The sequence below is a fragment of the Biomphalaria glabrata genome, chromosome 4 (assembly GCF_947242115.1).
Source record: "Biomphalaria glabrata chromosome 4, xgBioGlab47.1, whole genome shotgun sequence".
NCBI lineage: Eukaryota > Metazoa > Mollusca > Gastropoda > Planorbidae > Biomphalaria > Biomphalaria glabrata.
In genome coordinates, this window is record NC_074714.1 from 27,497,234 (window position 1) to 27,514,041 (window position 16,808).

The 16,808-nt window shown below is 34.5% G+C and overlaps 1 protein-coding gene across 4 annotated transcripts in view; it reads left to right on the forward strand.

Moving 5' to 3' along the window:
- LOC106079467 (uncharacterized) overlaps positions 1-16,808 on the forward strand; it is a 176,073-nt gene that overhangs the window by 33,975 nt on the left and 125,290 nt on the right. For all 4 annotated transcript variants that reach the window (XM_056025484.1, XM_056025482.1, XM_056025481.1 and 1 more), the window contains 4 exons: positions 2,783-3,441; positions 4,925-5,101; positions 6,324-6,417; positions 15,595-15,711. In XM_056025484.1, the coding sequence (XP_055881459.1) occupies positions 2,783-3,441; positions 4,925-5,101; positions 6,324-6,417; positions 15,595-15,711 (1,047 nt within the window). The remainder of the gene's footprint in view (positions 1-2,782; positions 3,442-4,924; positions 5,102-6,323; positions 6,418-15,594; positions 15,712-16,808) is intronic.

The following is a 16,808-nucleotide window of genomic DNA, read 5'->3' on the forward strand; positions in this document are numbered from 1 at the left end:
TGCCAGCGAATCGCTTATGAAAATATAAGTTTTTTTCTATTTATGTATTGTTAGCTTCAAACTTAAAAGCGGCGACCTACAAAGTATTAAAAGGGCTAATTCAACTTATACCACCACATCAGTCGAGCACCATTTCTTTCCCTTTATTCTAACATAAGAGTTCATTAGTGTCTACTTCAGTACTAGTAAAGTTGAGAAAAATTAAAATTGGAAAAGGAACTTTGTACTCACCTTACACACACACATTCTTTGACCATCCATTACAGAGCTCCCCTTTACACCTTCTTCAAATCATTTAGTCTCGATGGGAGCTGCTCACATAAAACTCTTGGTTACCATAGAAACAGATGATCCACCATAGATCGCAAGTTCTGAAAGGGGTACATTTTTAACCTTTCCACCTTTCGTTGAGAAAAGAAGGATAATAGAGTTGTTTCAGTAGCAGGAGAGAACATTGAAATAATCCAAAATTGTAGTGCAAAGACAGATTATATCACAAACACATATTAATATCATAAATACAGATTATATATATAAAAAATACAGATTATATAAAAACACAGATTGTATCACAAATAAAGATTTTATTAACCAAAAAAGGATAACAAAGAAGCTTGCACTGGATAGTAGCTCAGGCTCGGCCGAATATCCGTTAATTTTCACTATCCGGCCTTACTCGACTCCGGCCGGGCATCACTGCATGATAGTTGGCCGCATAGAAAAAAAGTAAACTGTAGTATCTACCTGTCTAGCGGAGAGGGTCTATCTCCCCCTATTTGTGTATTCCATCACATTGAGTTTACAAATAGACAGGTGTATACATTTGGACGACATGCTGACACTGTCTATAGGACATATCTTCTGAGGAAACTGAGTTTGCTTACTTAGAGATAAATCTCAATTACGTGTCTGGAGTACACGACACACACACACAGCCTTACTAGCCTGACCTTTTCTTTCACAAACTACGAGTATATAATTAGGACTTATGTTTTATTACTGATGAGAACTGAACACAGTGTAAACATTTAAAATGTAAAAATTAAAATTGAAGTTTAAAGTAAAACTAAAGATGTAGTTGTACAAATATCTTCAAATATATATTGAACTTAATTAATAATTAAACCTTGAGAACTTTTATTTTGTTTGGTTTAGATCTAGCTCATCTATCTGACCTACGGTTCCATATAACTTTTTTAACATTGTAGAAATTTTTCAAATAATAGATCATTAATAAGGAAGATGTATCCTACATAGTTTCTTGCACAATAAAATAAAACAAATATGTGAGTGCGTGAATGTATATATTTTTGCCTTTAGAAACAAATCTACTTTCTTTTTTTAATTCCATTGACTTATTATATTACGGAAAACCTTACAGTAAAGTTTAAAATCTCAAAAAGGAAATTAATCCAGAACAGCATATAGATCTAGTGACCAAAGAAAAAAAAAAACATGCTAAAGTGTTGAGAAACATTTGAACGCGGTAAAATAGACTTGACTAACCATCCCAATGTGCTATTTTCTTGCATGACCACTTGATGTTTCTGCTGTTAAAAAAATATCGTTTGCCGTTAATGAATTAATTTAAACCACTAAATATTGACCTATAACACTTCAGATTCCAACTATTAACTATCAGTATCATGTCCTAGACTCAAGGACCAGAAGCGGTCCGTGGCCTTTAAAATATCAATCTGAGGACCAGTTGATGATCTGAAATACATGAACACAGCCTACATCTACCTACTATACAACCCAAAATGCACTTAGATTGATTAAATATACATTTAATTATTCTACATTGACCATTCCAAGCGCCACTTTTATATTTGGTGGCCTCGTACATACACATCCTCATCTGTTTCACAGATTCGTTTGTGATAGGCCTGTCTGTTAATGAATGCTGTTAAATTTAAATTCATCAATTAGTAACAGAGTTTAAAACATTAGGGTAAATAAAAGTAAAAAAATAATGAATATAGGTATATTATTTAGAAGTTTTGCAAAATATTCATTTACATGTAGGTTACATGATATATTTTGCTATCCGGCCATATCCGGCTCCACCTGAATATCAAAAAGTTCTATCCGGTGCAACCCTACGACAAAGATTAAGATTACTAAGAATAGTACCCACTTTTTGTGTTATTATTACTGCCAATGCAATCTGGACACTAAAAATAAAGATAATTGTAACAAGGTTACAAATACAGTTTTAACTTCTATTTCACTTTCGCCTATCCTTTGGTTTGCTGGACCACTGGGGCACTACACAAGATCTGTCAACCTTCTTTCTCCATTCTTCTCTGTCATTTGTCTTTGATTGAATTTAATTCTGATGTTCTTTCCGAAAATATTGATACCTGCCTTTTTATCTGCCTGGGTTTCCACACAAACTGTCTTTGTAACCTTGTTTTTTTCGTTTATTCATGTGTTGAAATTGAATAATTGAGCAACGTTTGAAACTGATACGAGAATGGGAAGTGGAAGAAAGATGTGTACAAGATTCCATCCAGACTGGGTTGCTCTGGCAGTTGCATCAATGCAGCATGTGCAGTGAAAGTTTTTTTTTTTTTTTTTCAACTCTTATTTCACTATTCTGGTATAGGGCTTTAATAGATATAGATATTGATAAATTACTATTCTATAAACGTTTCTTTAAAATACATGTTTGTCGTTTAACTTGACATGTTACTTTGAGTCTTCTTTGCAGTGCCAAGGAAACACGAATTTTGTTTTGTTTTTTTAAACTAGATAAATGTTTTAATTTTTGTTCTAGGTGTATTGCCTCCCTTCTCTTACTGCTTGTTCTCTCGGGCACTGTGTATGAGCTTTACTTACGTTCAAGAAGGCATGGAGTCAAATCCAGTCGAGATATAGCCATTGGTATAGAGGCTGGCCTAGAATCTGTCAATCTATCTACTCAAACGTCTCATGTTGAAGACGATGGACATAAAGTTACTAGCTACAGAAATCCTGCATTCGTTAATGACGAAACTGAAGAACTCCATAACCGCAATGAGATCGGCAATGAGCAAAGTCAGAGCAATTACGTTGCACGGTTCAGCCCTTCAAAGGGTGTGCAGTTCAGTTCCGAGGTGAAAACTGGTCTTTCAGAAATACCAGAAAAAACAGACTCTTTAGATAAGACACTACTAGTGAATGAGATCAATGCCAACTGCATATCAGAACACGTTCAAGATGAACTGCCTAATGATCATTCAGTTGGTGAGCAGAGTCATGATACATCTATGGTCGATCATTGCAGCGAGAGACGAGTTTCACGAAGACTTAGTGAAATAATGCATAAATCTGCAGCGAAAATAAAACAAAGTTTTAAAATTAAAACTGTCAACACCGACTTACCACGCATGCAAAAAAGACATTTGAAAACTCAGCTTTCAATTGCTGACCCAGACAAAAACAATCGCAGCGCAGGTAAACCCTAAATATTTTATACTTAAATTTAGACTTAGTCTTAGACTTAGATCCTCCCCGCCTTTCGGCGAATTGGGCGGCAAGCTGTCTCCATAAAGACCTGTCACTGGCAATGTTTGAAGCCTCTTCCTGGTGTCCACTGCTCTGCGATCCTTTAGTTTCAAATGGAACTGTGCTCAAATATTGCATTCTTTGAGCTTGTCCACAATAAATAGCCGGGGTCGTGTGGCTCGTTTTGGTTGGCGTTTCAGTCGGAGCTTACATTTGCCACTGACAAGGTAGTGGTCTGAGCTAATATCCGCTTCTCTTATCTTTGATGGTATCTTCTGCATCTTCTGTAGGGGCATGTACATGGATGGTAATGATTTTGATTTGGTTTGTTTGGAGTCGAACTGTAATACTGCGACTGGCTTCCAATGAATTAGCGATGAGGCTGCGCTATTTGAGACATGAGGATGTTCCTTATCGTGTCCCGAGCATCTTGCCATCATTTGTTAGTGTCCCACTTGATGTCCACCGCATCCCAAGAATGTCTAGCCGGTAGGTTTCTTACGTTCCATGTACCAATTAGGGTCGATTACTTTGCATTGAAGGGTTTGTCTTGTATCGAGCAATGGACGTCCAGTTGGGTTTGGTCTAACACCGTCATCGGGGGTTGGCCGCCCTCGCCACATGTAAAATTATCTTTATGTTTAAAGTTTTCGGATTCTGTAGCAATTGAGGTTTTAAAGGGTGGGGTCGCTAGCTTCACGCCAAACCCTCCTCCTTTCTCACCCGGGGATTAAGACCGGCAGGTGGCGGAGTTTATTACTTAAATTTAAGTAAAGTATTATTTAACATTGCTAATTGATTTGCTCTACTTTTAGCTTAAGACCTGTGAAAAAAATGCTATAACAACAATACAAAAAAAGATTAGATTTAATTAGAGCACAGAATGAAATGCTGAAATAAAAAACAAACTATAAATAAGACACAAGGCAAATCAAACAAAGCCTTTTACAGCAACTCTTGAAGAGTTCTACAATTACAAGTTAGATTTAAGTTTATGGTGGAACAAAAGCTGATTGAAGGAAGATGTAGCTAATGTCACAGTAATCAATATCTCAATATTCTTTGTAGATTTATTGAAAATGCATTAATAACAAGTAACATAAAATAAAATGCAGACAATTCCTTCTGTATGTAGCTGATGACTTTTTGTAAGCGATTATTTTGCTCTTAATAACTAATGAATACTAGAATGTAAGATTGAAAACATGTGTACCCCCCCCTCCCCGGTCCCAATTCTCATTTCCCTCCCCCCCCCCCCAAGTTGTTCAATAATTAATTCAAAGATTGTAACAAGATCTCATAATAAATAAATTAAAATTGTAGTATAATCTAATTATTTTGTAAAAAAAATAATTTACAAAATAATGTCTTTGTGTCTTCTACTTTGTAAACTAAGACTTCAAGTGTTTTCTTTTCTCCACATTTTGTTTAGTCTTTCTACTGGAACGATGTTTAGTGTGCTTCTCCTTAAGACGAAACTTGACCAATGTTTTGGGAAAAGGTCATCTGGACACACTCTTTTGTATTAATGGGATTAGAGTTATGTCAATCGGTTGGATTGTACTTGGATCATATTACAGTGCCTTTTATTCCAACCCTTCCTATGTAGGTATGTAAAAGAGTGTGTTTTTTTTCTAGTTTAAGAAGTTAAAATAAAACTCCATCAAAATGTTTATTACTCTAAGCACAAGAACAGTTGTTTATGAAAGCTAAACTCAGACTATTCATTTCTGAGACTCAACGAAATCATGCCTATAATGATTTCACTTACATTTCTAAAATGTTACACTCATGACATTATTGTGCAAACACCTGCAATATACAATCGGTAAATTTAATGATGCAACTTTTAATTAATATTGTAACGACACTCACTATCCAGGCTCTTTGCAAACATCAATGTCTGATATTTTCATTTTGGGTTGAACCTTACCGACTTCCCCGCTCATGGAATATGGTTTGCTTTTTATTTCTTTCTCAGCCTGTTGCTTTAATTCTGGTAGATGACTTCCAGCAACTTCTATTTGGGTTGTGGCGGTTGAACCCAAATTAGCTAACTATAGTTTTGCTTTAGTTTTTTTGGGGGGAGGGCTGCCTACGCTCATGGAACTAGTCAATTTAATGTCTTTAAAGGCGGGGGGGGGGAGGGGTTTGAATTGATCCCCAAGGAATTAGGTAACTGTAGTTTGCTTTAGTTTTTCTCTTGCACTTGTTTGATTTCTCGTATATGGAGTCCAAAAAATACAACTACTGATTAAAATTTGTCGTGGGGGGGGGGGGTCAGAAAAGGAGGGTTGAATTAGGAACCCCCCTCACCCCCATGAGATATATGCATCTGTTGTAGGATATTGTACGCAGTTGACATCTATTTCAAAGCAAAAGCATATACACACAAACTCACTGAGATTCAAACACTACAAACAACATAACAATCCAGAGAGCTTTTTGAAGGAGCTTTACACACTTGTCTTGCTCTTTCAAGTTAACCAAGTAAGGCTGCATGGTCGTGCAGTTTGCGCGCTGGACTGTCGTTCGGATGTATTGATGAACCTGGGTTCAAACTCTGCCCGCTCTCATCCCCCACTTCCTAAGTTAATTATCTTCAATTCTAAAGGAACATACGAAACATGTAAAACATTTTACAAACATTTTTACAAACCACTTGCTTTGCTCTTTTGTCCACATGACCTGACCACTTAGTAGGGTCAATTGATTGTACAACCCATGTGTATATCAAGTTAGTGCGTTCACATTTATCTTTGCTAGTAACCTTAAACAAAGTATTATGTAATTTTTTTTTTTTACATTTCTTCTATTCCCTTGTTTTGTAGATAATCATCTGGATGCAGTTAAACTTACTCAATCTTTCTGGATTCAAGCTATGATCAATACAACATTCGCTGCGGATACTTTTTTTGTATTAAGGTGAGCTCACATAGGGCTACAATTAGTTCATTCAGAGAAGTAGAATAGATATAGAGGTGTACTTAGCATGGAGAAATATGCAACGCGTGTAATATACTTAGCACTTAGTGTCGCATGAAATATGCTTATACATAGCACCTAGTGTCACACCTGAGATGCTTAGCACCTAATGTCACACCTGAGATGCTTAGCACTTAGTCACTGGCGATCCAGGGGGGAGCAGTAGGGGCGATCGCCCCCTCCCCCTCCCGGCAGACGAATTGTAGAGAAATCCCACACAATTTATATACGAATTCTATACTTATGTTAATAATTATATAGTAATTATTTATAAACGAATTATATACTTATGTTAATAATTATATAGTAATTATTTATAAACGAATTATATAGTTATGTTAATAATTATATAGTAATTATTTATAAACGAATTATATAGTTATGTTAATAATTATATAGTAATTATTTATAAACGAATTATATAGTTATGTTAATAATTATATAGTAATTATTTATAAACGAATTATATAGTTATGTTAATAATTATATAGTAATTATTTATAAACGAATTATATAGTTATGTTAATAATTATATAGTAATTATTTATAAACGAATTATATAGTTATGTTAATAATTATATAGTAATTATTTATAAACGAATTATATAGTTATGTTAATAATTATATAGTAATTATTTATAAACGAATTATATAGTTATGTTAATAATTATATAGTAATTATTTATAAACGAATTATATAGTTATGTTAATAATTATATAGTAATTATTTATAAACGAATTATATAGTTATGTTAATAATTATATAGTAATTATTTATAAACGAATTATATAGTTATGTTAATAATTATATAGTAATTATTTATAAACGAATTATATAGTTATGTTAATAATTATATAGTAATTATTTATAAACGAATTATATACTTATGTTAATAATTATATAGTAATTATTTATAAACGAATTATATACTTATGTTAATAATTATATAGTAATTATTTATAAACGAATTATATACTTATGTTAATAATTATATAGTAATTATTTATAAACGAATTATATACTTATGTTAATAATTATATAGTAATTATTTATAAACGAATTATATACTTATGTTAATAATTATATAGTAATTATTTATAAACGAATTATATACTTATGTTAATAATTATATAGTAATTATTTATAAACGAATTATATACTTATGTTAATAATTATATAGTAATTATTTATAAACGAATTATATACTTATGTTAATAATTATATAGTAATTATTTATATTTTTGGATTATATCGCCACCACTCCTCTAGTATGTTGGCCGATTGAGTGTGGTGGGACATTTGCATCCATTTCAAGTAGGGGTAGGGGCGATCCATTATGTTTTTGCAGAAATCCCAGTTTGTAAACTAATTAATGACATATCTCTTTGTTCAAAGCTACTTATTGCTATTTGAACTTATGTAGTCGTTCCCCTTCTGTTGACCGATTTGGTGAGAGGAGGAGTAAAGTTTCCCTTTTAGACCTTTAGACCTTGGGCAGATGATGTGAAGGTCATCTGTTTCTGTGGCCTACTGTTAACGAGGTTGTCATGTGGACAGCACAACAACAAACCATCTTTACTTTTCCCCAACTAATGTCAGGTACCCATTAGAGCTGGGTAGACTCAGAGGCACCCAACGATCCCGAAATTAAAAATCTCAGTCTTCAGCAGGATTCGAACCCGGGACCCCCGATTCAGAAGCCAAGCGCTTTACCTCTCAGCCGTGGGGTAGTGCAATAGCATAAACCCTTAACTTTTGATTGGGGGGTCGTTGCTATTTTTTTTGCAGAAATCACAGGTTGTTGACATAATTAGTTACATATCTATATGATAAAAGCTACTTATTTATATATATATCTGAACTAATCATTATATTGTGTCGTTCCCCTTCTGGTATCTTGGCCGCTCCTAAGGCGTTGGGGAGTGAGGGGTGATTAAATCTACTGCCCTCCCCACACTAGACTTTTGCATGGGGGGATTGCCGTCCAATTTTTTAGCAGAAATCATAGTATGTGAACAAATTAGTTGACAATCTTTATAATATAAGCTACTTATTGACAATTGAACCCATTTGTGTATTATGCCACACCACACCCAGTATATCAAAATGAAAGATGGTTGTACCAGGTGGTATATGCGATAGATGTAATCACCTCCCTCTCTCCCAAACTACTGAAGTTAATTGAGTGTTTTCACGAGGAAACTAAATGTACTGTCAAATTCAATGGAGCCCTATCAGTACCTTTTGTGGTTTGCAGTGGTGTCAAGCAGGGATGTGTGCTCGCACCTACTCTGTTTGGCATATTCTTCTCCTGTCTACTGCATTATGCGTACAGCGACATAAACGAAGGTGTGTTTCTCCATACAAGATCCTCTGGAAAACTATTTAATGTATCAAGGCTGCGGGCAAAAACCAAGGTTAGGAAGCTACTCGTCAGGGAACTCCTGTATGCTGATGATGCAGCTATTGTGGCTGATTCTGATATTCAGCTACAGTCCATGGTTGACAAACTATCTGCTGCTTGCCAGAAGTTCGGCTTAAACATCAGTCAAAGCAAGACTAAGATACTTGTCCAAAACACAAACACTGCACCTCAAGTAAGCATTAATGGCCAACCACTAGAAATTGCTGATCACTTTTGTTACCTTGGCTCCATCATATCCAACAACACTCTACTGGATAAAGACATAAACAACAGGATAGCCAAAGCAATGGCCACCATGTCACGGTTGCAGAAAAGAGTCTGGGACAACATATTGCTGACTAGCAGTACTAAAGCCCTAGTCTACCGGACCTGTGTGTTGAGCACCTTGCTGTACGGAAGTGAAACATGGTCAACCTACTCATGGCAGGAAAAAAGCTGAATGTCTTCCACCTCCGATGCCTAAGGCGGATCTTTAGAATAAGGTGGCAAGATAAGATAACCAATGAGGAAGTGCTACAAAGAGCAGGATGCCAGGACATCCGCTCTGTTATCAGCAGCAGTCTAGGTCCATATTTTGAATTTAATAAACCATTTGATTTGATTTAATTGTCATTGTAAATTAGCTTTCACTTTAGATTTAGACTTAACTTAGGCATTGTAAACCTTAAACTAGATTTAGACTAGACCCCTTTAAAAACTAAAATCAACAACAGTCATCATGAAATTGCTCTGGCTATTTATCCTAACAATTACTAAATACACACTAGCTGAACACAGAACTAGATCTACCTTAGTCAACACTAAACTTAAAAGGGAAACAACAGTCATAATCAATCATCACACTTTAGATCAATGCAACTTAAAAATAACCTAGCATACACATCCATAACATCAAAGAAGATTACCCATCACAAATGGAAGTTCTCAATCAGACACAGCAGAAATAAATACCTATCACTGTTAATATTAATAGCAGGAGATGTAGAGTCAAATCCAGGGCCTAGATCTAAAGATAGATGCAACATCTGCAAAAACGTATGCACCATGAAACAGAAAGCCATTCAATGTGACACCTGCGATGAATGGTACCATGCATCATGCCTCCATATGAATACACCTGTGTATTATGCCTTAGGCAACAAAGACGCATCATGGCACTGTGTATCGTGTGGGTTACCTCAGTTTACATCAGGATTGTTTGATTCCTTTGATGCAGACACTTCTAACCCATATAACATTCTAAACACCATCCCAAACCAAACTCACCAACCACTAGCCAGATCCACTCCTGTTAAACCTAAATCTACTAAAATTAATACAACAGCGTCACTAAACAAACATACTAAAGAAGTAATACCAAAATACCTAAAAACCTTAGTAATAAATTTTCAAAGCATTAGGAACAAAACAGCAGACTTAGAAATTTTATTAGAATGTGAGAAACCAGACATAATTGCAGGAACAGAAACTTGGCTACATCCTGAAATTTATAATGCAGAATTTTTCAATAGTAATTATGAAATTTTTAGAAAAGATAGGGCTGATAAACATGGAGGAGTTCTCTTAGCAATAAAAAACACTCTTATAGCAGAAGAAATTACCTTACCTAACTCAAAAAATATAGAATCAACATTTTGTAAAATTAATACCACCTCAACATCCCTAATAATAGGCAGTATTTACAGACCACCAAATTCTTGTTTAGAATACATGCAGGAACTATGTAATCAGATTACTACACTTAAAGAGACAAATAAAAATGCAGTTTTTTGGATTATGGGTGATTACAACCTACCTGATATAAATTGGAAAACACTAACATAGATAAACACCAAAACCTTAAGTAGCCAATACAAAACCCAAAAGAAAAATCTTACTCTGGAATAAATGTAACCTAACACAACTACACCAAGCTGGATTAAACTTTCAACAAACATTCTTATTAGAAAAAGACATTAACCAACCAGTCGATGACCTCTGGAATTTCATTAAAAACCATCTTAAAAGCATTATAGAAAATCAAATACCAAGTAAATACATATCAAACAAAATAAATAAATGCTGGTTTAATAATAGACTAAAGAAGCTTTGTAAACAGAAGGAAAACCTATATAGAAAATTTAAAGAAACTAATGCAAAAAAAGTTTACAAAAGTATATAAAAATTAAACACTTAACCCAAAAAGTAAGCAGACAGCTGCAGAGTGAATACATAAACAATGTAATATCTAAAGATAACAACAAAAACCTATGGTCATACATTAAGTCTAAGAAAATGGAAACAACATGCATAGCGCCATTAAAAGATGAACATAACATAATACATAATGATAATGAAACTAAAGCAAACATCCTAAACAAATACTTTGCATCAGCATTCTCAGCCCCAGGAGACAAAGACATATTACTGAATTTGAACCAAGTAGACAACATAAAAGATATAGTAGTACAAGAAAATGGAATTAAAAAACTATTAGCCAACACCAAACCAAATAAAGCGTCTGAACCTGATGGTATTCCAGCTAGATTACTCAAAGAACTAAGCAATGAGCTAGCCCCAGCGTTCAAAATACTCTTTCAGGCTTCACTTAACCAGGGCAGAGTACCAAAGGACTGGAAAGAAGCTAATGTCACCCCCCTATTTAAAAAAGGAGAAAAATCTGACCCAGGAAACTACAGACCAGTATCACTTACCAGCATCACATGTAAAATCCTAGAACACATAATATGTAGCAACATCATAAACCACTTAGACAAACATAATGTCCTCACACCATACCAACATGGCTTTAGGAAATATAGATCATGTGAAACACAACTAATAGGACTAATTGATGATTTTTCAAAAGGTTTAGATAATAGTGAACAAATAGATGCTATCTTACTAGATTTTTCCAAAGCTTTTGACAAAGTTCACCACCATAGTTTGCTTAAAAAATTAAAATATTTCGGCATTAATGGTCCACTGCATCGGTGGATTAAAGATTTTCTGATAGGGAGAGAACAAACTGTAATAATAAATGGCTCTAAATCAACACCGATAACAGTTAACTCAGGTGTACCTCAAGGAACAGTCTTGGGTCCACTACTATTTTTAATTTACATAAATGATTTACCAAATTGCATTACTTCTGGAACAAAAGTCAGATTATTTGCAGACGATTGCATAATATATAGAACAATAAAAACAACACAAGACACATATATTTTACAAAGAGAATTAGATGAATTACAGAAATGGGAATCAAATTGGAGCATGTCTTTCCACCCAGAAAAATGTCAGTTGTTAAGAGTAACAAAAAAACTAAAACAAATTAATTCCACTTATCTTATTCATGGCAAACCAGTAACACAGACTAAAAACGCAAAATACCTAGGTGTTATAATAAATGAAAAACTGTCATGGAATCCACATATTGATGAAACTACAAAAAAATCAAACAAAGCATTAGGATTTATTAAAAGAAATTTCTATAAATCAAATAAGAACATAAAACTAAAATGTTATTTAACCTTGGTTAGGCCAATAATAGAATATGCATCCTCCGTTTGGGACCCCTCAACTCAAGAAAACATTAAGAAACTGGAACAGACACAAAATAGAGCAGTGAGATTCATAACAAAAGAATATTCACATTTGACTAGAGTAACACCTTTAGTAAAATCACAAAATTTAGAAAGCCTTCAGGACAGAAGGCTCAAAAGTAAAGTAGCAATCATACATAAAACACTGAACCATAATCTTCAAATACAAAAAAAAAATTAATAAAATACTCTGAAAGACACAAAGATAAAGGCACATTCCTCGTCCCATATGCTAGGACAAATTTGTACAAATACTCCTTCTTCCCTAGTGCTATTAGAGCATGGAATGGGTTGCCTGAGCTAGCCAGGAAAACCAGTGACTTGGCAGAATTTAAGTAATTGGTTAAATGCATGACTAAATGCATGACGCGTAGGACGTAATCATTTTCTTTTTTGAAGTAACGTCTGTATTATTTAAGATAAGATAAGATAGCAGACGCCTTGGCTGGCTTGGCCATTTTCGTAGAATGCCAGTAGGTCGACTTCCACAGGACATCCTGTATGGCGATCTAATAGAAGGCAGGAGAGCCGCTGGTCGCCCACTTTTACGTTATACGGATGTATGCAAACGCGACATGAAGCTCTTCAAAATTGACACTGGCAACTGGGAAGAGGTGGCACTGGATAGATCCACATGGAGAGAGAGCATAAAGGAAGGGTCACAGATTGCAGATGTCATACACAACAGAAGCAGAAAGAAGGGTGAAAATGCAACGGCGCCTGGTGATTATATATGCCCAACCTGCGATCGCAGCTGTGTATCAAGGATTGGCCTCTTTAGTCACACAAGAAGTTGCAAAGGGAAAAGATCGTCTCTCGAGACGTAAAATGCCACATACCCCCTCCCATTATTACTTTTTCTTTTGTACTATAGTTAAGAATTTATAAACAGTAAAATCTGTCACTAATATAAGTTATATATGCTATAAATTACATCCTTATATCGAGTCGCCCCAACCAATATTCTTTAATGCAAAAATGCAATCATTATTATTTAAAAAATTGAATTTCAGTTCACACGTCACACTTCAGTATCGGTCAATGCCTCCAAGTACTTTGATTTACTGAATTTGACCCGTTTTTTTTTTTCAAAGGATGAATACTTAGCCGTGGATGTCAGGAGAATGTGTTACTGACAGTGAAGAACGCAGGAAGACGCTTGGCTTCAAGGGTCCACCCCCGAACCTCACAAATATGACATTTTCACGCCACTATTACACTGTGTCGCCATATTTAACTGTTCTGTTTTAAAACGTCATGTTTTCGTCTGGGCATTCCAACGGATTACAATGTCTAACTGTAAACATTTAGAGAAGACACACTATGGGTCCAACTCCACTATTTGTTAAGGAATGTACAAAGGAAGACTTCGATATTTTCAGCATGAATTGAAGAAGTTACAAACGTTCCCCATCCAAACTATATTGCCCCTTTCATCAAGAATTTGATTTCAAAAATAAATTTGACCATTTCACGCGAATCTGCTTGTATAATTATGAACAGATCCGGCGTCAATATGTGATTTTCGAGTTTTAGACAAAGAGCAGGCAACATTTGGTGTATGTAATATTTTCACACCCTCACCGTGACACTCGTTATGGAAACATCCATAACTAAAAAAAACAAGGTTACAAAGACAGTTTGTGTGGAAAGACAAACTCAAAATCGGCCCGTAAGTGGTCCACAAGGCAGGTAAAAAAGCAGTTTAAATATTTTCAGAAAGAACATCAGAATGAAATTCTATCAAAGACAAATGACAGAGAAGAATGGAGAAAGAAGGTTGACAGATTTTATGTGGTACACCAGCGGTCCAGCAGACCAAAGGATAAAAGTGAATGTGAAATTAGATGTGAACCTGGCCTAACTGATGTCTTATAATGAATATCTAATTGATCCAATTGTTATGTAAAGCGTTTATCTCTTATTCAAATCCTCAAGAAAAAAAACATTTCCGTAAAAAAAGAAGTTAAGTGTGCTATTTCCAACTTATATACATACTAAATAGATTTTTTTGTTTAAAAAAAAAAAGAAAACTTTTTTTTGGTTTAAATGTAGTGGTTAGTATGACAGAAAATTTTTGACAAACAATCTAAAACCATTTGCAAAAATGTGTTAGAAATATGGTAAATAGTCTTCTACAGACAGACATTCCACACAAAACTAATAGCGTCTTTTCCCCTTTCGGGCGTGGCTAAAAAAAGAAAGGCCGAGGGTTAGGTCAAAGCAGTTCGCAGAAGTCGCAGTGTAATTATAATTAACCATTCAGAGAAAGAGGTCAGTAAAAAACTTGCATCCGTCAGCTTCTGGAAGGTGATAGATTAGAGAAATATTTGGGACACAATTGTCTATGATTCTATGAAACTGAAGTTTAAGTTAAGAAGCTAGTAAAGCTCAGGTCGAAGTGTTTGATTTCGTTGTGAATGTATTACGTCAGTGATGGAATCTATTTCAAGTAATGCTGTATTAGGAATAATGGAATTTACGTTTTGAAGGAGTTCATATAAAGAGAGAAAAAAAGAAGTCTAGAAGATTCTTCAGTGTATTTCTGTATTTTTATATTTCCCCTGTAAGTGATTCTGTTTGTGCCATTATAGATATAAAAAAAAAAGATAAGCAATATATTGAAACACAATCATAAATATAAAATCATCTACAAATATTAACAACAAAAAAAAACAGAAATCATCACAGTGGAAATAAGAATAAATCCCCCGGTTCGGTGCGGAGTACTGTCAAGACATTTCGAGCGTACGAGACAACGTCTTGATCTTGATCTGCTAACGAGTCTGACACAAAGAGTCCAGTGTGAAGTCAGTCCTGAACAGGTGAACCCATTGCAGGTCCGGGACGAGACGGAGAGACCTGTGCAAGAGTTGATACGGCGTACAGAATATTGTACCGATTGTTAACGGAGGAATATTTGTACAGTGTATTTATTGAGCATGGACATTTAAGTGTAACGTTATTTTGTACCCCTGAGTTGTCAAGTTCTTTGAGTTGGTAGTGTCGTGTGGAACATGCGTTTTTTTATTTTTCGAATTGCATAGAATTATATGTTTAATTGTTGATTTATATAAAAATATTGTTTCAATTCTTTTTTTTTTAAGTGGAACTCTGTATGCATTCAACTTTATGAAACAGAAACATAAGCAAAGCTCCAAGAAATTTTATCAGATTTTGTCTGTAAAAGAATACTTTCTGACAGTGATTCACAGATTGGCAAGGTAAGTTCATGATTTGAACAATGTCCAACAATAAAGCTCTGAAATGCTTTCAATTTACTTCATACAGCAAATTGTATTGAGATCTCTACATTAAAGCGTCTTAGAAACAATACATTCAACTTTCCTAATATTAAAACGATGTTCACCATAGATGTAACAAAAAAAAAATACGTATACAAGAATTCTGTTGGTGCATCAGTATACAATGTCCGAACGTTCACAGTAGGGTATCAAATATCTGTTTTGCACTTGCTTCGTTGGAATAGTCTATGCAAGGCTATCAGCAGAAAAACGTATGTGTACGTATAAATGTATATCTTACTATTTCCGCCTTTCCACTCTGTGTTGAACTGAAAGAGTTGATAACACTATCTCAAAGCACTAAATGAAAGGATGTTACCAGATGGACGAAGCCATGAGTGTAAGTCAGTGTTTCCCAAATACAAGTGTTTTTACAAAGTGAATGCAGAGAATCAAATAAAAATTGATTTTATAAACTCGACATTATATGAACTTTGAACTGATCTAGATGCTCAACATCACTATAAACTTTGAACTGATCTAGATGCTCAACATCACTATAAACTTTGAACTGATCTAGATGCTCAACATCACTATAAACTTTGAACTAATCTAGATGCTCAACATCACTATAAACTTTGAACTGATCTAGATGCTCAACATCACTAAAAACTTTGAACTGATCAAGTTGCTCAACATCACTATAAACTTTGAACTGATCTAGATGCTCAACATCACTATAAACTTTAAACTGATCTAGATGCTCAACATCACTATAAACTTTGAACTGATCTAGATGCTCAACATCACTATAAATTTTGAACTAATCTAGATGCTCAACATCACTATAAACTTTGAACTGATCTAGATGCTCAACATCACTATAAACTTTGAACTGATCTAGATGCTCAACATCACTATAAACTTTGAACTAATCTAGATGCTCAACATCACTATAAACTTTGAACTGATCTAGATGCTCGCCATTACTATAAACTTTGAATTGATCTAGATGATCGCCATCGCTATAAACTTTGAATTGATTTAGATGCTCGCCATCACTATAAACTTTGAAT